At 25.6% G+C, this 20,763-nt stretch overlaps 2 protein-coding genes across 2 annotated transcripts; one reads left to right on the plus strand and one right to left on the minus strand.

Moving 5' to 3' along the window:
* Positions 1 to 6,645: 6,645 nt before the first annotated feature.
* LOC145840351 (kelch-like protein 7) lies at positions 6,646 to 8,013 on the plus strand. Its single transcript, XM_082947589.1, has one exon. The coding sequence runs from the start codon at positions 6,646 to 6,648 to the stop codon at positions 8,011 to 8,013; it is 1,368 nt and encodes a 455-aa protein (XP_082803715.1).
* Positions 8,014 to 8,696: 683 nt separating this feature from the next.
* LOC145840358 (serine/threonine-protein kinase NLK-like) lies at positions 8,697 to 18,374 on the minus strand. The gene is made up of 10 exons (XM_082947602.1): positions 18,316 to 18,374; positions 18,008 to 18,137; positions 17,537 to 17,589; positions 17,082 to 17,182; positions 16,728 to 16,878; positions 15,644 to 15,776; positions 15,079 to 15,285; positions 14,821 to 15,007; positions 14,217 to 14,340; positions 8,697 to 8,802 (listed from the first exon to the last, which is right to left on the minus strand). The coding sequence occupies exons 1-10, from the start codon at positions 18,372 to 18,374 to the stop codon at positions 8,697 to 8,699; spliced, it is 1,251 nt and encodes a 416-aa protein (XP_082803728.1).
* Between the last annotated feature and the right edge of the window lie 2,389 nt (positions 18,375 to 20,763).

The following is a 20,763-nucleotide window of genomic DNA, read 5'->3' on the forward strand; positions in this document are numbered from 1 at the left end:
ATAAAATAACAATAACAAGTTTACTAATGTTGTTGAGTCTTAATGTTAATTTGTCAACCAGCTTTGAGATTTGATTTGAGCAAATTGTTTTGGAATCCAATCTGTATTGATTGTTGACAATCAAACAGTGGTGTTGAGTCTTACTGTGAGTTTATCAACCAGTTTTGAGATTGGTTTTGAACAGTTTGTTTTAGAATTCAATTTGTATTGATTACTGACCTCTAAACAGTGTTGTTGAGTCTTTATTTTAATTTATCAACCAGTTTTGAGATTGGTTTTGAACAGTTTGTTTAGGAATTCAATCTGTGTTGATAATAAACCTTCAACAAGTGCAGGGTTACCAAAAAACTTGGCTACATAGAAAACCCTGGAGTTTGAGAAATTTAAAAAAAAAAACCTGAAAAATCTGGAATTTTAAACTTTATTTACATGCTAAATAGAAAATTTTAATTTGACAAAAAATTGTTACGTTAAATATATAGTTCTGTCAGCATCAACATATTTTTTATAAGAAAGCACACTTGAATTAGCTTTACAATATCTTTTTAATGTTTTTATACTGTTTAAGACAAATTTAAGCTTAAAATAAATTTTAAACTAAAAGAAGACCCGAAATTTGTACTTGTAAAAACCTGAATGAATTTTGGAAATCTGGAAAAAACTTTTCCAAAATTATTCGCAAAACCTGATCAGTGGTGTTGAATCTTACTGTGAATTTGTCAACCTGTTTTGATTTTGGTTCTAATCAGGTTATTTCTACGCTGATAAGGAAATTTAATCTGGATTTCCTTGTTCTTTTAAGTTCAGTTCAGTCAAAATGACAGATATATATTATTTAACAAAGTGATCCAAAGTTTTAAGATATAAAAAAAAAATTAAGGAAGTTATTTTAAATGTTAGATAAAAAAATTTGTTGAATTTTAATAGTTTTTTGTTTCAGTGCATAACAACCAACATAGTTTTGAAGATTATTTAATACTAGTCACGTTATTTATAAATTATAAAATTTCAGATCATGAAAAGTATTATAACTTAGTTTATTAACTTGTTCTTATAAGCATGTTTAGTATCAAAATATTAAGTTTCTACATGGTTTACTTTCCTTTATTTGAATAATGAAATACTTAATTGGAAGATTAAACAAAAGTTTGTAATGTCATTAGTTGTACTTTAAAACTATTTTGATAGTTTTAAATGGTAAAAAGAATATTGTTGTTTTAATGTAACAATTAGGAAAAGTTTATGTTATAAGTAATTAACGGATTAAAGTTAAGATTTCTATGTATTTATATTCCTCCAAATCTTTCTAAATCTATAAAAATTGTATCAAACATGATTGACCTTATTAAACATTTCACACCAAAAAATTTTTCTTTCTATATTATGGGTGATTTTAATTTTCCCAATATTGATTGGAGTATTCCGAGCTCAACTTTCAATGAATGTAATAAAAATTTTATTAAGTTTTGTTTAGAAAACTATTTAACTCAAATTATTGATTCACCTATAAAGACGGTGGTATTCTTGATTTAGTGCTTTGTAATTGCATGGGGTTGGATAGAATTAAATTTCATTCAGTAGATTCACCTTTAACTAATACTAATGACCATTCCCTTATATCTTTTGGCATTAGTGTTAAAAAGAGCATGAAATCAGCTACTGTGACTTTTTACCCAGATTTTTCCAGAGCGGATTTTAAGTGTATCAACGAATATTTGTCTAGTATAGATTGGAAGTTTATTTATAATAAATCAGAGAATTTACAGGAGTTTTATGATAAATTTGTTAACATTATTAATCTTACAATCAAAAAATTTGTACCCTTGAAGAAGAAAAATAGAAAACGTAAGATATATCCTTCTAATTTAAAAAAGCTACAAAAAGAAAAGCAAAAACTATACAAAAAATGCAAGTTAGATCAGCAGATTACTGAAAAATACAAGCTAGTTTCAAAAGCATACGAAAAAGCTGTAAAAAAATTCGACATACAATATGAAAAGAGCTTCTGTCAAAATACTAATTCAAAAAAATTTTATTCTTTTGTAAAATCAAAGCTTAATCTATCACCTTCTCTTCCTCTTTTACTTGATGAAAATAACTTACCATTAATTTCCGACTTTGATAAAGCCTCTTATTTTAACAAATCATTCCAAAAAGTATTTAGTAAAGATTATGAAGATGAACATTTTATACTTATTGATAAGAGTTGTCCTGAAATGCAGGATTTTTTTATTAGTAATAATGAAATAACTGAATCTGTAAATCATTTAAAAGATAAAATACTCAGAACAGCAGAAAATATACCTTCGTATTTTTTAAAACGAACTATTAGCTCTCTTATTTTTCCAATCTCGTTAATTTTTAATTGCTCTTTAGCGACATCTTTCATACCAAGGCAATGGAAAATATCTTATATTATACCAATATTCAAAAAAGGAAACAAAAATAATCCATTAAACTATAGACAAATTTCACTTACTAGTAGCTTTTGCAGATCTTTTGAACATATAATTTCCTTAAAAATACTTAATCATCTTTTCTTAAATAATCTTATTTCTCCAAAACAATTTGGTTTTCTTCCTAAACGAACTTCATGTATTCAATTATTGGATTGCCTTCATTCATGGTTAGTATCTTTTTTTACCAATAAATCTATCAATGTAATTTATACAGACATTCAGAAAGCGTTTGACTCTGTCTCTCATTTTAAGTTAATTAAAACTTTATCTCAATACAAAATTAATAGAAATCTAGTTGAATGGTTCAAAGAATTTCTTCAGGAAAGAACACAAAGAGTAGTTATCGGTAACACGTTCTCAGAATCCTTACCAATTTTTAGTGGAGTTCCGCAAGGAGGGGTTATAGGTCCACTGTTATTTATAATCTATATAAATGATATAACCTTAGAGGTTGATTCTAATAGCAACATTAAGCTTTTTGCAGACGACACAAAAATATTTAGCCAATCTAACTTAGTTTTACAAAAATCTTTAGATAAAATCCACCATTGGTTAAAAGAAAGGAGATTAAACCTAAATCCCAGCAAATGTCATGTTTTGAATATTCACAAAAGTACACCTATTCCAACGTTTGATTTCAAAATAAACAATGCAATCTTACCTAAAACTGAGGTATTCAAAGACCTTGGAATTTTTATTTCAGATAATTTAAAATGGAACCATCATATTAACTATATTTACCGTACTGCATCAATTTTATCTTTTCAAGTTCTTAAAAGCTTTATATCTACGGATTTGGTAATTCTTAAAAAATTGTACCTAGTTTACATCCGTCCTAAGATGGAATACAACACACCTTTATGGTCTCCATATTCTATAAAAGACATCAACCAGCTAGAATCTATTCAAAGAAAATTTACGAGATTAATCTTTAATCGGTGCAACATTTCATATACGTCTTACATAGACAGACTAACACAGCTTAATATAAAAACTTTAGAATACAGAAGACTTGAATTTGATCTAATTACTTTTTTTAAACTGGTTAACAATGAAACTACTATTGATTCTCAAACTTTCTTTAAACCTTATGAAAATAATTACTCACTCAGAGGTAATAATAGAAAATATACATGCAAATATCATTTCAACTATGTTGGTTGGCACGAATCTTTTTTCTATCGTTCGGTAAAAATGTGGAACAAACTTCCAAATGAACTAGTATTGTGCAAAAATCTTAAAGATTTTCGATTAAACTTAAAAAGATTTGATTTAAATAAAATATTTACCAGTAAAATTTATAAGTGATTAGTTTTGTTCATCTCTTTAGCCATTGATTTGGTGTGTGGTATGTAGTTTATTAGTAGTTTAATCTGTAAGCTACACCTTCCCCTTATAGATTTTAGGTACTTTTCAACTTTGATTTTTTTCGGAAGGGCTGTTGTTAATGTGCTTTGGGCTTTAGATTTTGAAATTGTTGGATACTCAGTTGATTCCTAAGCTAGATTTGTGAACTGTTGCTGCCACATTTTTGAAGTGATTTTTGACTGAATTTGCCGTCATAACGAGTGGCAAATAGTAGCTCAGATCAATGTTCTGCAAGATGAAGACAGCTTCTGAAGATTTGACAGAAATGCTTGTTACAGGTATTTGTTGCTTTGGAACGTATAATTGGAGATTGGTGACTTCGGAATCGTTGAATTGTGAAAGTTTTAATTTATTCAGTTTGTACTTTGTATAAGTTTTATATTTATGTTTATTTAATCACTGTAATTTGTTTTTTTCTTTTTAGTGTCTTTCAGTTTAAGTGGCCTAGGTTTTAATGCCTAGGTCCTTTGTTGGACAATAAACTTGATAATAATATTAAGTTATTTGTAGTTTATATAGAATGCATTCTTGTTTAAAGAGCGTTTACATGAATATCAAAATGAAACTGAAAGACCAATCAACAAACAACTTGCAATATTAATTTAAATTCATATAAATTAACACTTAAAAGGTGTGTTTCTTGATATTTTTCATTGAGTTGATTGGTTTGGAGCAGTTTGTTTTGAAATTCAATCTGTATTGACTACTGACCTTCAACCAGATGTGTTGAGTCTTACTGTTAATTTATCAACCATTTTTAATATTGTTTCTAATCAGATTATTTCTACATCTTTATTGTTTTTTTGAAACTAATCTGGATTTATTTGTTGTTTTGACTTCAGTTCATTCTCAGCTCGATTTTTCTACACATTTTAGTGCAGGTTTTCTAAAAGTTTTTTTTGCAATGGCCCTATTAAAGAAGTTTAAAAAGCTATGGCTACCTTTAACAAGATAACTCAAAAACCTACTTTTAAAACCACCTAAGACTATTTTTTCTCTTCATTATAACTCAAGAATATCTAGTGTAAACTTCAAAACTACCATTATAAACACCTAAGGCCTTTTTTTTTTTTGTTTTTGCTCTTCAACAACAAATCTAAAATACCTAGTGTTGGTATTAAATTATGACATCATAATTCCCCTGTGGCTCCTTTGCTCCTCATGGCCTGCTGAGTATCTGTCAATGCCCCCTAAGGTGCCACTTGGCCTACTTTAGGAAACTCTGTTTTAGAGATTGGACTAAAATAACATTTTTAACCACTTGTATTTGCTTAATTGCAAATTGATTAGGGTTTATGTTACTTCAAGTTATTGTTGTATTTCTGACTAATATATTTGTTTAGTTGCCAGCTTTTTAAAATTTTTAATAATTTTTACTGATTTTCATAGTAGCTATTTTGAATAAATTTGACATTAAAAATATTCTTTTTGTTTAATTTATGTTTAAATGTTTGCAAATATTTTATTTTTAAATTTTAACATAGAACAAGGACCTTAAGTATAATTCTATCTTCTAGCCATAGATTTAGCTAAGCTACCTGGAAGAAATCCTTCACCACGTTAATAAAGAGACCATTAATGCTAAGGTTAATCCTAACAATTTCAATGTTAAATACTGTTTGATAAAAGTGTTTGTGTCTAAACCAATGTCCGATAGTTTTGGTTTAAACTTCAGATTGATAGACCTGGTGATTGTTTTACTTTTCTGGCCAATATAAGCTTATTTTAATGTTTTAAGTGTTATCAAAAATTACACGAGTGTAAACTTGGCTTGAATGGTTTTTTGTAATTTTTTAATGCTAACTTGGAACTTTTTTATAATTCTAAAGAATGATTTTTGCTTTGCATTTCACAATAATTTAAATCGAATTGGGGTTTGACTTTTGAAGTGGGTTTACTTTAAAAAATTTGAATAGTTTTCTACTTTTTTAATTTTTTAAGTTTTTTTCCAAAAATAACAATTTTTTTCTAAATTATTGTTTTATGATACTTCACAATCAGTATAATATTAAAATTAAGCTTACTTAAACAATCATAGATATTTACAAGAGTTTTATTATAATTTACTTTTTAGAAAATTATATAACATTCAAATAGTTTTAGAAATAAATTGAACTTTTTGGATAATAAATAATGTCTATGAGCTTATCAAAAAGTGGTCTTTTAAAACCAACAGAACAATTAATAAACAAAAAAGAAATGAATAAAAAACGGGAATTACTGGCTCAAGACAAATCTAATAGGTTTGAAAAATGTTTTAGAGGTTCAGTAAAGTACAATTTCGTCGAGTTTTGCAAAGAAATATGTTTTAAACATTTAGATGAAAAACATTTACAAACTAATAAAGATCTACCAGGTAAAATGTTTACAAATTTTAGCTTTGCGTTTAAATTGTATAAAATTATTTGTTATTTTTTCTTATATATGTCAAAATATTAATAGTTCGCTAAATTAGTTTATTTAGTCTTGAATTTATTTAAAACTGTAGGTTCTTTTGATCAAAAATTTAAAAAAACAAAACATTTTCATAAAGAAACTAAGCATTTTTGCTATCTTTTTTGCATAGAATTATTCTTTAAAAAAGTACCGTTTACAAATACTGTCGGATTTCAATTTTTTTTTTATGATTTTAGCTTAAGTTAGTACAAAATTTGTAAGATTTTGTTCAATAAAGTATACACGTAAAAATATATTTTTTGTAAATACTTAAATTTGTAGAATAATAGTATAACTTTAGTTTCTTACTTTTAATAAGTATTCTTAAATGTTTTTAGGCGAAGCTATGCAAAACAATAATCATCTAGCTTTAAATCTTATAATGAATAAAGCTTTACTCAAACAAGATGCAATCTTAGAAAAATACAATTTTTTTGGTGAAGAAGCATGTGTTAAAAATGTGACTTTATTGTTCACCCTGGCGAAAGTCTTCAATTTATCTCGTCTTGAAGAAACAACGTTGTCCTACATACAATGTTGCTTTTCAATGGTATCAGAAACTCAAAGCTTCTTGGAGTTAAACTTAGAACTAGTTGCAAAAATACTCTCAAGTTCAGAAATAAGCATTCACTCTGAAGTTGAAGTGTATAATGCTGTCATTAATTGGTTAAAGTACAAACTTAAAGACCGCAGCAAGTATGCAAAACAACTGTTACTAGCAGTTCGCCTTCCTTTACTTTCGGATTGCGCTGTAAACTGTGTTTTAAATAGTTCTTCATCATTCGTTCAAAATAACGAATTCGCTCATGAACTAAAAGAAATAGTAGCAAGAAGAGATCACTTTTTCAAAAACAAACAAAGCGTATACTACAAAACTAGATATTGTAGCCAGGAAAAGTTTTACACGTTGATTTTCTGTGGCTTTGAAGAAACTTGTTGTAAAGCAACAAATGATGTTAACAAAACCAAAAGAAACAATTTGAATAGTATAAAAATTATTCCAACTTTGTATAGTAGGCGTTACTGTTCTGATTCTGTTTGCATAAAAGGCGAAGTCTATTTGCTTGGTGGAGTTGATTATAAATATGACATTATAACCTCTGTAGAAAAATATTCACCTGAAAGTAAAACCTGGACTAAAGTTGCTAGTATGGTGGATGATCGTAGATGCTATACAGCTTGCGCATACATGGACAGCATATTTGTGATCGGAGGTACGAAAAAAGTAGATTCGTGGATCACGCTCAACTCCTGCTTGCAGTTCAATACTACAAGCAAAAAATGGAAAGAAGTCTCAAAAATGACGGAAGCACGAGAACGATTAGTTAGCGCTGTATTTGAAGGAAGAATAATTGTGTCTGGAGGTGAAGACGGCAGATTCAGAACTTTGAATACTGTAGAAGCGTATGACGTGATATCTGATAAATGGTCGTCAATGCCTAACTTGGTTAAAACAACACATCATCACAAACTTGTAGCAGTTAAAAGCAAGTTATTTGTTGTTAGAAGAGGTGGTAACGACTGCGAAGTATTTGACACGATAAGTAGAAAATTTGTTGTTTTTAAACAAGAATTTGACTATTTTGATTTCTATCAAGTTGTTTCAATTCAAAATAAAATTATGATTTTCTACACAGGAATCTCTTCAATTATTTTTTATGATGTTGAAGAAAACGAATGGTCTGAACAACCGTTTGACGGTACCAAGGATCTGAACGGTTTTTCGACTGTAAAAATACCTTGGTATTAATATCCTTTGAAACAAAACATTCTTGTTATACTAGACTTTTAATTAAAACAGTTCTAACTCTTATAAACAGTTCTGCATTTAAAACAATTATTCTTTAAAGATAGTTTACACAAAAGTTAAACTTAATAAAAAAACTTTCTATTTTATGAGACCAAGAAAAAATAAACTGTTAATAAATTAGTCGCAGGAATCGTTTTCATCTACTTAGTTTTGCAAAACTTTGTGCTGTTTAATTTTATGTGTTTATTTTTGCTTGCTCTGTGTTTTGTAATAAACTTGAGGTTACTGGCTTTTTTGTTGTGTCGAAAGTGTATTTTAAAATAAAAAGAAATCTAAAAATGTCTTTAAACTATGTGAAATAGTTTTATTTTAAATAAAAAATATGTAATTTAGTATTTTGATCAATAATTTCAAAAAAAAAAAAAACGAATTTAGTTGTCTTAGGGTAAAAAATGTGTTAAATAATATAACTTTTCTTGTTAAAAGCCAAGCTTATAAGTATGTATACACTAGTGAACAGTAGATGATATGTATAGTTGTTGTTTAGTATAAGCATGTAAATTATTTAAATAATGTATTTCTGTGCACTTGTTTAATATGAATTAAATGCAGCTGGTTTATATTGTTAAAATTCACTAAATTTAATTTCTATATAAGAATCTGAGATATGTTTTAACAATTGTTCAATTCATTGGCGCTAGATGCGGCTTCTTCTTATCTCTCCCTTCTGCACTCCTTGAGCCGTATGCTTGCCTCTCCGTTGACTTCCTACTATTAACCCGGTTTGATCTTGTAACATTTGATGTAATGAATAACAGTGGTGTATTATAGTATTTTGTCAGGAATGCAAAATTTATTTTTATCTAAAAATCCCCTCACTTAAGATTTTTGTAATAAGCTATAAAAAGCTTTTTTGTAAGTAATATCATTGAAATAAATCAATTAAATGAAATAAGTTCGAAGTTAATGTTCTACAAAATACTTATATTTCACAAAATTATACAAATAAAAAAATTTTAAACTTCTTTAGAATTACTTATACTTGCAAAAATATAAAATTACTCAATAAAAATGGTTTTTACTACTTACACTAAAATTAATAGATATAAAAATGAATATATTCATAAAACGACAATAACTGTTTTATTTACAAAAAATACCAATTTCTAAAATATACAATACAACATAAATGTTAGCACCTCATTGCACATTATATATTACACAAAATTATATTTTAGTGAAATTTTATAAATAGAATAGATTGCTTGCTTATTTAATGTAAATTAGGTATTAGTTCTAGAAAATCAATTCTGAATTAGACCAAAGTTAAAGCAAGCAGAACTTAGCTTATTGCTTTTTAAAATTTTTAATTAAATACAAATGAAAAACTGTGAAAAAAGAAACATTAAAAGTAAAATGTATAACACAAGATATAGAGAAAAACAGTTTTATGGCAAGTGTCAAACGTAAGACTTAATGGCAGTGAATCTAAAGAACAAAAAAAAAGCACAAAAAATATATTTTAACGAAATATTAATATACAAAAGTTTTTATAGTTTGAAAAATATTCTGTCACAACTAACCTGAAAAATAATTTTAATGCGAATTTTTTTATAAAAAATAGCTAAATATATTTAATGATAAAAACAAAATAGAAGTATTTTAAGTCAGACAAAGCATAGAATTTGTAAACAAAACTGCAGGTCTAAAAATATCTAAAATAAATGTAATTATCTAATAATAAAAAACATATATCTAAGATTAAGTACCATTTAACTACAAGACAAACAAATTTTTTCATTATAAACTTTATTAAAACTTAAGCGCTTTCGGAATGTCCAAATTCCCTTATCAAAATACTAAACACTCTCTAGTTAAACTAAGACAAAATAAATTGAGTGAAATTATATCATTTGTAAAAAACACAACTAATTAAAACGACAAGTAATTAACAAAAATGGATTTTTATAAACAATTAAAACAAAATGGATTATTTAAACACATTAATAGTTTTAATTGTTTATAAAAATCCATTTTTGTTAATTACTTGTCGTTTTAATTAGTTGTGTTTTTTACAAATGATATAATTTCACTCAATTTATTTTGTCTTAGTTTAACTAGAGAGTGTTTAGTATTTTGATAAGGGAATTTGGACATTCCGAAAGCGCTTAAGTTTTAATAAAGTTTATAATGAAAAAATTTGTTTGTCTTGTAGTTAAATGGTACTTAATTGCATTCAAAGGTCTAAATATATCTGAAATATATCTGAAAATGTAATGATTATCAAAAGCTAAAGTAGTTACAAAGAAAAACCAAAGTTTGTCCTAAACAAAAACTTAAATGCTTATTTTTTACATTTGTAATGAAAATGCATCCTTTTTTCTTTTTTGATTAAAAATAAACTCATAACTTCCTCGTTTAAGCAAATACAGTTTTAATTAAGTCTCTACCAATAGAAATAAAACTTAAGGAGTTTAATGTAGACTGACCAATGGTATTTCGTAAACACGTTATTTAATCTCTTTAAAGATGAAAATATCCTTTCAACTTCAGTTGAACACACAAGTATAGTCATTAGAATTTGTAAAAATTTTATAGTTTCACTAAAATCATCAGAAATATTGTTATTCTTTATGTACAGCAGAGTTTCTATTTATCCTCCTATGTGCATTTCTTTTTGATTGTAAATACCATTAATTCGGTTTGTAGCTTTTTACAATCTACACCAGGATAAAAGTTTTTCACTGCTTCGATAAGGTCATAAGTAAGACATTTGGGATATTCTTAAATGTCCTATAAAATTGAACTTTTTGGAAAAATTTACCCTTACACTGTCACAAATATCTTTAGCAGAAGAAGAGAGACATATGTTTCCATTATATGTAGCACTAGAATTACGAGCTCTATTAAAAGCATCTTGAAAATTTTTCACACGTTGTTCAACTTTTTGCTAAGTTAAATTTTGCTTTACATTACATTATACAAAACATCTACTTCAGGCATAAGCTTAGAAAAAATTTTCAACCAAAAGATTTAACTTTTCATCATTTATATCATCATCATTTTATCATTATATATAGCTTTGGATCCAGAAAGAAATTTCACTTTAACTACGCGTCTTTTTTCTGGTTACTTAGAAAAAAAAGTAGGAATTTGATTTGATTTAGCAAAAAAAGTTCTGCCTCAACTAAAAAGAAAAACTAAAAAAGTTGCAACTAGCAGCCATCGAAAGCACTAATTTTAGCTGATGAGCAGCAAAATGTACGTAATAAGCGTTTTCATATATTTCCCTTACTTTCACATGAACCCCTTCTATTCTTCCTTTCATGACCGAAGCACCGTCATAAGTCTGATAAGTTGTTTACTTGTCACTCTGCATGATTTTCCTTAGCTCATTTAAAATAACTTCTGAAATAAATTCTGCATTTACTCTTTTTAGCTAAGAAATCACAAAACCTCTCATCGTCACTGTCATTGTTGATATATCTTATCACTGTAGACAATTGATTTTGCACGCTCACATATATTGCTTCGTCCGCAACTACCGCTATAAAGTGTGCCTGCCGTAAATTGAGATAAAGCTTCCTTCCTGTAAACTTCAAAGGCAAATGACAAAATTAAATGTTGTATTATTGGAAACACTCCTAACAATGCTTTACTTGTTTCAAAATGCGTTTTAAGATCTGTGTCAAGTTTGCTAGCAAACTTGAGCAAAGATCTCAAGCCACCAGGACTTAAAGAATCTTTAAATTTATTTATGCCGTCTCAAAGCTATTTCTTTGACTCCGCAGTAAAGCACACTAATAAAAACACTTATTTTAAAGCTTTTAACATGTACAAATACTAACAACTACAATACTATAAATTACCAATTATACTGTATCTACTAATTACATCTATTCAAGTACTATATTTTAGTATACCATTTATATTATATTAAAGCTCTTTATCATAAGGTCGATTAGAATTCATTAAAACTATTTTGTTGTAGGGAGGAACGTTAGTACAATGACCGGTTTAGCTAAGACAATATTTTGAAAATGTTTTATGGCAAAACTATTTGTATCGTAAATACTTTTTTACTTTTGTATAAATTTAAAATTAAAAGTATTTTCAAATATTCACTTACATATGTGTTCAGTAACATTTGTTTAGTACAACTAAGTTTCGCTGTTAATTTTCAGATATTAAGGTGGAAATAAGTTAAAAATGATGTATAAAAACTTTTATTTATCAATTTAGAATTAGAAGTTATAAGTAATGAAAAAAATTACTTTAATCATAAAGACAAATTCAATTAAATTAATTGTTTAAAAGAAAACTATACTAGTACAAAATATTAAAAACACAAAGTTAATATAAAACACCAACACTATTTGAATATAAATACTAAGATTTTAATATGACCATTTGGAATGAAGTCTTGTATAGATCTTGTAATGATTTACAGTAATATCTATAGCATGATTTTTAGGACAAGTTAGTATATTCTAAAGAGCATTACAGCAAATTAAAATACTGATTTTTTTGACTTATTTAACCGGTCTTAGTAAAATCAACTAGTGTTCTGACTTTTTAGATATTTATATTATGCCGTTTATTAAAATCAATTTTTTATAAGTTTAATGTTAAAAATCTATTGATTTAAAATTTTTTAGTTTTCATGCAAGCAAAATGAACTAGATATTGTTCAAATGAATACTAGTTATATTAGGATATATCATCTGAATACAGCAAATTTGATTAAAAAATTTTAATTTCAGTTTATAGTAATGTTTATAGTTTTATTAGTTGTTTTGCAAACTTCGTTTTTATTACTGTTTTACAACTTAATTTTAATACTTATCTAGTTAAATTTAAAAAAAACATTAGTTTCGCACTCTATAGTTTAATAAAACTTATTAAGTTTAAACAAAAAAAAAACCTAAAAAGGTTTTTGAACTTTAGCATTTTTAAACAAACTTTCTTTAAATTTTAAAAGTTATCTGTGAAAAACTTTCTTTTAAATATCGTACGCAATTAAATCAGTTTTGTTAACATACTTGTGATTTTATATCGTTTAATAAATTTTTTATAAACATGTTGGACCCACAAGGTCTTTTAATTAATTTAATTAAAATCTTTAATAAAAGTAGAATTAAGGAAGCCGTTGATAATACAATATCTGTTCGATTAGTATTCTGATTAATTATAACTTTCATGAGCATTATTTTGCGTAAAGGACACTAAAGTTATAGTTAAGGCATTAATGTCAAGATAATTAACTATGCTTAAGTGTATTTATGCTACTAGATATTGAAAGTTTATTAAATTGTAAAATTTAATATTTACCAATTTTTTTTTATTTTTGTATAGAGTTTAACAAAACTTTATTTGATTAGTCTTAGCAGGAAAATTGTTATGAACCAAAGAAACATTTTGAAATCGGCTATGCGCTACATAGTTCAAGGGTTTAGTGTTTTAATATTTATCCTCGTTTGACTTTTCCATAAAGTTTACTTACTACTATACCAGGAGTTTGAATAATAAATAGAACTAATTCTTTCATAGTAAAAAACTAAATTTAACAAATGTTGTGTTGTTTAAATTATCGAAAGTTTATTGTACTACCAAAAGTACCCGTAGTTTATGATAACTTTATTACTTAGTATGATAACATATTAACTTTATTTTAATTTGAAGATTAAATTGCTTAGATAGCATGAATGTAAGTGACTTCATACTTTCAAAACTACTTTGAAGAATGCCTAGTTATACCGTGTTGTTATTTATCTATACACTACAATTGTTTAACGAAAAGAGTTCATAAAAAACTTACTTCCTAACAATAGTTTCATATAAATTTAAATATGCGTTTAGTTTACTTAATAAACAATAATTTTTTAAATAAAATTTATATGGTACGTAAATAATTTATTATAAGTGTAGAAATTAAAGAGAAATCGAGTAAACTAAATAAAAAAAACTCAAATAAAAGAATCTCTAATAAGGCGAATTTTACGACTTAGTACGTTCATTCATTAAACGTATGTAATTCACGACTAATTTTTTTATAACATTTAAAATCGGGATTTATATCTTCTATATCTAAAGTATCACCGTTCCTTACTTCTTTCAATAGTCCTTTATTTTCTAATGGTCTTATTTTGTGTTTTTCTTTGTATTTTTCTATATTGTAAAGTGCTTCTTGTTTTTTCTTTAACTGATTTCTTTCAACGGTCCCTACAGAAGACAGAAGAAACTCTTTGTAGAAAGGAGACTCTTGGTTTATATCTAAGTAGGAGCTATTGCAAAGTTGCCAGTTTTGCGCATAATCGAACAAATGATCTGTGTATTTAAATATTAGTTTTATAGCTTTTTTAGTTTGATTATAACAAATCTGTATAAAAAAATTGTATGTTTCAAAATAGTAAGTTACAATATAAGCAATGCACAAAAGTAAATGTATGAAAACTAATGTTGAATGACATAGCTAGTCAAACTATAGTATTAAGTACTTACATTACGCAAAATAAATCAGTTAACTAACGCCAATTATAAAACTACTTAGTAACTAATATATTATTTTTTATTAATCAACATACTCTAAAATACTTGCAATCGGTTTTAATTTTTTTTTAGTACCAAAAAAAAATTATTTATAGTGTGCTTTAGACCTTATTTACAATGTTTAAATTTTTTTATACATTTTTTCGATGATCTTTTATTAATTTTGCTTAGACTACAAATTAAATACCTTCAGTTCACACTTAATTACAAAGTATAAGTAGTTTACAGTTGTAAACTCTGAATCTTAAAAAAGCAAACTTTTTATAATCTTCACATTTTGAAGATGTTTTTCATAGTCATCAACAAAATGAAAGTTTGGCAGAGGCTCGAAATCACCATAAGTGCAGTAAAATGGGCTATGATGATAAATATTTTCGTGGAAATATTTCCTTCCGTAGTCTAAAAATCCCTCTTCCAATGCTTTACTGCAGTCAAATCGCTTTTTCTAAAAAAAACATTATGTTATTCATTCTTTTTTGATTACAGCCTTCAAACCTAATAAGCTTTAAAACTTACAGGGTCCCACACAAGCAGTCCAGAAATCAGTGATTGAGCAAGAACGTTATCCGTGATTCCATTAAAGAACTCTTGGGGACTTCTGTCTTCAATCCAGCCGTAATTTTTAAAATAATCTAGTTTTTGAGAATCAGACAAACGTCTAAGACTTTTTTGAATCGACTTTGAATTTTTTGAAGCAGTTAACAAGCTGTGCTGCTTTTCAACCTGAAAATGTTAACTTTTTGAAATAAAGTATATAACATTCACTCTTTAAAATATTAATTTAATGCAAAGCCTTTAGAATAAATAATTATAAATTAAACTTTTGAACAAACAGTATATAAATAAATGGTTAAGTGTTTGTTTGAAAATATATGTGATAAGCAATGTTTTAAATTATAGTACAGTGAGTTTATAATTTTACATTTAAAGAATTTTTTTAACTTATAATAAGAAGATATATTATGTGAACATAATAAAATTACCAACAAAATAACTTGCTTTGAGAACGATTTGAACAAAAAATAATTTAAGGAAAACCATATTGATAGTATAACATACTTTTTTTGTTGTAATAACTAACCAGCTTTGCATTATTAAATGAATTGCAAAGAAAAATATGCTCGTGCGTGAGTAATTCAGCAAATATGCATCCCGCGCTCCAAACGTCCACTTCAGTTGAGTAGCTCTCCACACCGTAAACAAGCTCTGGTGCCCTGTTTAATTTATTATTTTTAGAATTTAGAGAGTAGATTTAAAGTTACTTACAACAAAACCTGAGCCACCTAAACAGGACCTACAAGAAAAAACAAAAGTAAAATAAAATACATTTATATTAAACAATAATAAATACTAAAAAATTAAAAAAAGATAAAATTATAAAGAACTCATTAACAAGTTTAAACTCATTTTCTGTTTTCTAAAAATCCCCTACAAATCTTAGTATTTACATTTTTTCAAAATCCTAATATATTAAATGCTTAGTAAATAAATAAATTTTCTAAATATATAAAATCTATAGTTAATAAATTATTTAAACTAAACTTACCTATATTTCATTTTAATTTAACTTAACTTTAAAATTTAACTTTTGTAAACCACATATTATTTAAAACTCATATTTCAAATGTAAATATTATTTTCATTTATATATTATGTGTGTATTTTTATTTTCCAATTCATCGCCCTGTATACTTTTGTTTTCAGCTTTTTTTAGCGTCTGATGAACTGCTCTGCAGGGAAACGGCGTAACGCAATAAAAGTTTAACAATAAGTTTATATAAACTCATTTTATGATAAAAAAGGCGATAAGGTAGTATATTACATACGAACACATTTGTACAAAATTTTATTAAGGTAAAATAATAGCCTGTTAGGGGGGAGGCGTAGCAATCTTAAAATAAATGATATTACAAATAGAAAAATAAAGAAATCAGTAGGTAGTTTAGACGTTAGAATTGTAACGCTATTCCAAGTTTCACTTGAATATATTTACATTGATGTATTTTTATGAAATACCAATATGTCGTTTATTGAAACACAAATTTTAATACAACTATCTATTTAGCTACCATTTGCTTTTTGTGTCATAAAAATCAACATAAATATAACTTCAAAATAGTGAAAAATATAAGAAATATAATAAACCTATACACTGGAGTGACAACATCATAACATTTTTGATGCCAGCAATATCATTTGTGTAGCTTTTTGCTGTGCCGAAATCGCATATTCTCAACAAGCCGTTGTTATTCACAAGAATATTTGCGCTCTTTAGATCACGGTGCACTATTTTTGCTCCGTGAATGTACTTCAACCCTAATTATTGAAACATAACGCTGTTTTTTATATAACATTAGTTGTAAGTAGTGCATGTTTAATTGCAGTATTGTATTAATAATATTTTAGTTTATAAATAATGCGAAAAATTTTCAATTTTTTATAGATGTATTTCAAATTACGTTTTTTAATACAAGTTTATTTACACACTTTTTAGAAATGATATAAAAAAATTATCTTACCTCTGAATAATTGGTACATTAAAACAGAAATCCATTCCATACCTAACTCATACTTTCTAAAACAGTCTAAGTCGTTATCCATGAAAGGGGAAAGCAGGTAACTGAAAAAATAGTTTTATTTAACTGCAAAAACTGTCATATAAACAACAACTAAGCTATCATGCATAGATGTTTTAAGAGAAGAAAACCAAACGCCAAAAAGGTTATAAAAAATCAGTAAATTGTTTATGTTGCATAAATTCATGTTAATAATAATAAGATTATGGTAAACATAATACTAAATGTTTTCAAATAAACAAACTCCTTACGGTGTTACAGTACTTAAAAGCATAACGTTGAAAACATAAACACCGACTTGCTTTTAGCATAATAAATATTTATTTTTCATTTTAATTTAAAAAAAATAAATAAAATAATCATAAAGTAATATTTTTTTTAAGCATATAAACACTTACATTTCTTCAACGTCAACTTCAAAGGAATTTATGACACCTACAAGGCTGATTATCTGTAAAAGAAAGTTATTCTTATTTACATATTACTCATAAACATAAGAACATTTTGTTCAAATAACATACCCTGCATAATTTGTTTTAAAACAGTGTTTTACTATTGTAAGTTAAAGAAAATATAAACTGTTAAAATCTCAAACTATAAATTACTTATAGAATTTTTTATTAAGCTCTCTTTTTTTTAGTGTAATGATTTTACTACGTTTTTCTTAATACATAAAGAAGGTTTAGAGTTAAGTTATTTATTAGTTTTTAAAAGTTTTCATAATTTTATTAAGTTTACAAATTTTATTTTTGTCTAAATTATGAAGACTTTATACACAAAAAGTTAAAAATTATTAAAACTTTAGAAAGTTTAAGGTAAGAAATAAAGTAAGGAAAACATATGTTTTTAAAAGTTGAGACAAAACTTACATTTTCATGATTCAAAGTTTCAAGCATTCTAATTTCTCTCATCACAACAATAGCAGTAGACAGGTTTTTAGTTGCGTAAGAAATCTTTTTCAAAGCTAGGTAGTTATCATTTCTTGGATCTTTAACTTTCCTGTAAATATCATGTAAACTAGTCGGTTTATTATCAAAAAAATATTATTTTTATGTGAAAACGATTATTAGTAACTTTATAACTGCAAAAAAAAGAGTTTTGAAAGTTGTGTAACATTTTTTAATTCTTTTACCTGAATAAATTAAAAATAAAATTAGTTTATAAGAAAAAAACAAACCATACTACGCCAAAACAGTCTGAACCAATTTTTCGTGGCACTTTAATAGAATTTTGCATTTTAATTTTTATAACAATTTTAGTTTTTGCCGTTAAACTGTTAAAATTATTATTTTATAATTATAACATTGTTTAAAATTAATAAATATATACAAATATTATATAATAATAATTTAATTAATTAAAACTATTTATATAGCACAAAAATAAAGTCTGTCAGTTCTAAAATCTCTTCTGACAACCTGACTTTTGTTCTACTATTTTTCAATTATATTTTTTATTATAGACTATTTACTGGTGTATTTCAAAACTGATATTATTCTATTTTACAAATATACATATACATATCAGTTGCGGCTCTAGTTAATGTTAAGTGCTGCACAGTTTTTACCTTTTTAAGGGAAGAATTCAGTGTTATAGAAAATTATTTAATAAAATACAACAAATATTGACTGCTTTGTAACAGCACATTTTTATCAAGATGTCAAGAAATAAAGTTGATATTTTTTTTTTGACAAATAATTTAGTTTAATTCTAAAAATTCTATTAACAAATTTAATTTAATTTAAACTTATTAAATTTAAATTTTTCTTCAAGTACTTTAATATTAAAAACTTTTTTAATAATATATTTTTGCATTTCCTTTTAACTTAAACTATCTTTTTATTTACATATTTTATTAATTAATTTTTTTTATTGTTAGTTAAGCTGTTAAACTTTTTTATAAAACCTGAAGGACACTAATACAAAATTAATGCTCTAAGCCCTGATAATACTATAATATTTTTATTTAATTGAAAGCATTAATTTTTATTCGGACAAAGCCTAGAAAAATGAATTGTCGACTTTTAGTTATCTATCAACTTAGAGCTCAAATTGCTCTTTATTATTAATATTATAGTAAATTTTTTATTAAATAAATTTTTATTAGTTTTTAAAATGAATTTACTTCTAGTTAATAAGTTTTATCTAATATTACTGATGTTGTAAATATATTTTTGTACATTCTTTATTTATTTATATATACTTACAGTTTATGTAATTAAACTTGTTTATTCTCTTTTTTATCTGATGAAGACCAATTCTAGAAAAAGTTTGATAACTTAACAACAAAACCTTTAAAACTAATAAGAAACGACAATCAGTTTTAAATAAAAAGTAAATATATATTTTATACCAGTCTATATCTGTATCTAAAACATATACATTTTAGTAAAAAAAGACAATATTTTTATTATAATTTACAAAAGAAATCTATCAAAGATGGGTATAAAAAAATAATTTTTATTATTCTAAGAACCACAATTACACTATTTCAATGCAAAGCAGATTTTCAAATTGTAAATCCTGTAATAAATAACAATAGTAAAAATCACGAAAAATATAAAAACTATGTGAATTTAGTTATATTCTTAGAAAATAAAAATTAAGAAATTAATTAATAATTAGAAAATTATTAATACCTAAAACCTTTAAAAACTGTATAAGCTATATACAGGTAAAGACAAACAATTAATTATACTATACAGTAAGCGATTGAAGTTAAATGGATTAAAAATTTAAACATTATAAAACTAAAAATTAAAGAGTTGGAAAATGTCTTGACATAAAGGATGTTGTTCCTTTAGTAAAATTATAATGTTTTATTGTTTAAAAGAATTAAAAACACAATACCTTTTGAGTTATAGACATTTTATTAAGAAAGTTATGATAAGTTAAGACAGTTATCGTATCATGCAAAACAAAAAGGCTTTTTTTTAATGCATATTAAGGAAAAATACTAGAAGGGCTGTATTTAAAATGTTAAAATAAAAGTTGTAAAAAAAAAATTAAACTTTAGTTAAGTTACAAACATAACAAGTATAAACTACTATTATTTTGATTTTTTTTTAATTATAAAAATAAAAAAAAAAAAATTATTAAAATGAATGCACACATCATTTAATACATTGAGAAAATATTCAATTATATATATTATAATCTTAAAACAATCATTCAATTAATGCGGGCAATGGGTATAAGTTTGTTTCTTCTGTCTAATTATTATGAACAAAAAGCCTTTTTCCCTAAACCTTTTAAATATAAATTGAAAAGTTCTACTCTACTTGCAGTCCATATGTGATGTTTAAACAATAACAATTTGAAATACTCATTTGAATAGAAAACAGTAGATTAACACACACCATACTAACACAAGTACCTTATGCAACCTTTTTAGACTCCATATATCCCTACCAGACAAAAAAAAACCTTAAACTAAAGAAACGAAATGAGGACTCAATGCCTGTAGTACTTGAATGAATATTTACAGATTATAATTTATTTTGATGAAAGTTTTGCAAATTCTCTAGTAATATGTTCCTGCATTATAGTATAACATTTTAAGTTTTATTTTTTTTTAATTAAATTAATAGTAGTTTATTTCTTTTATTGTTTTGTCTTTTTGTTG

The sequence above is a fragment of the Thalia democratica genome, chromosome 1, assembly GCF_965202585.1.
Source record: "Thalia democratica chromosome 1, ktThaDemo2.hap1.1, whole genome shotgun sequence".
In the NCBI taxonomy this organism is placed as follows: Eukaryota; Metazoa; Chordata; class Thaliacea; order Salpida; family Salpidae; genus Thalia; species Thalia democratica.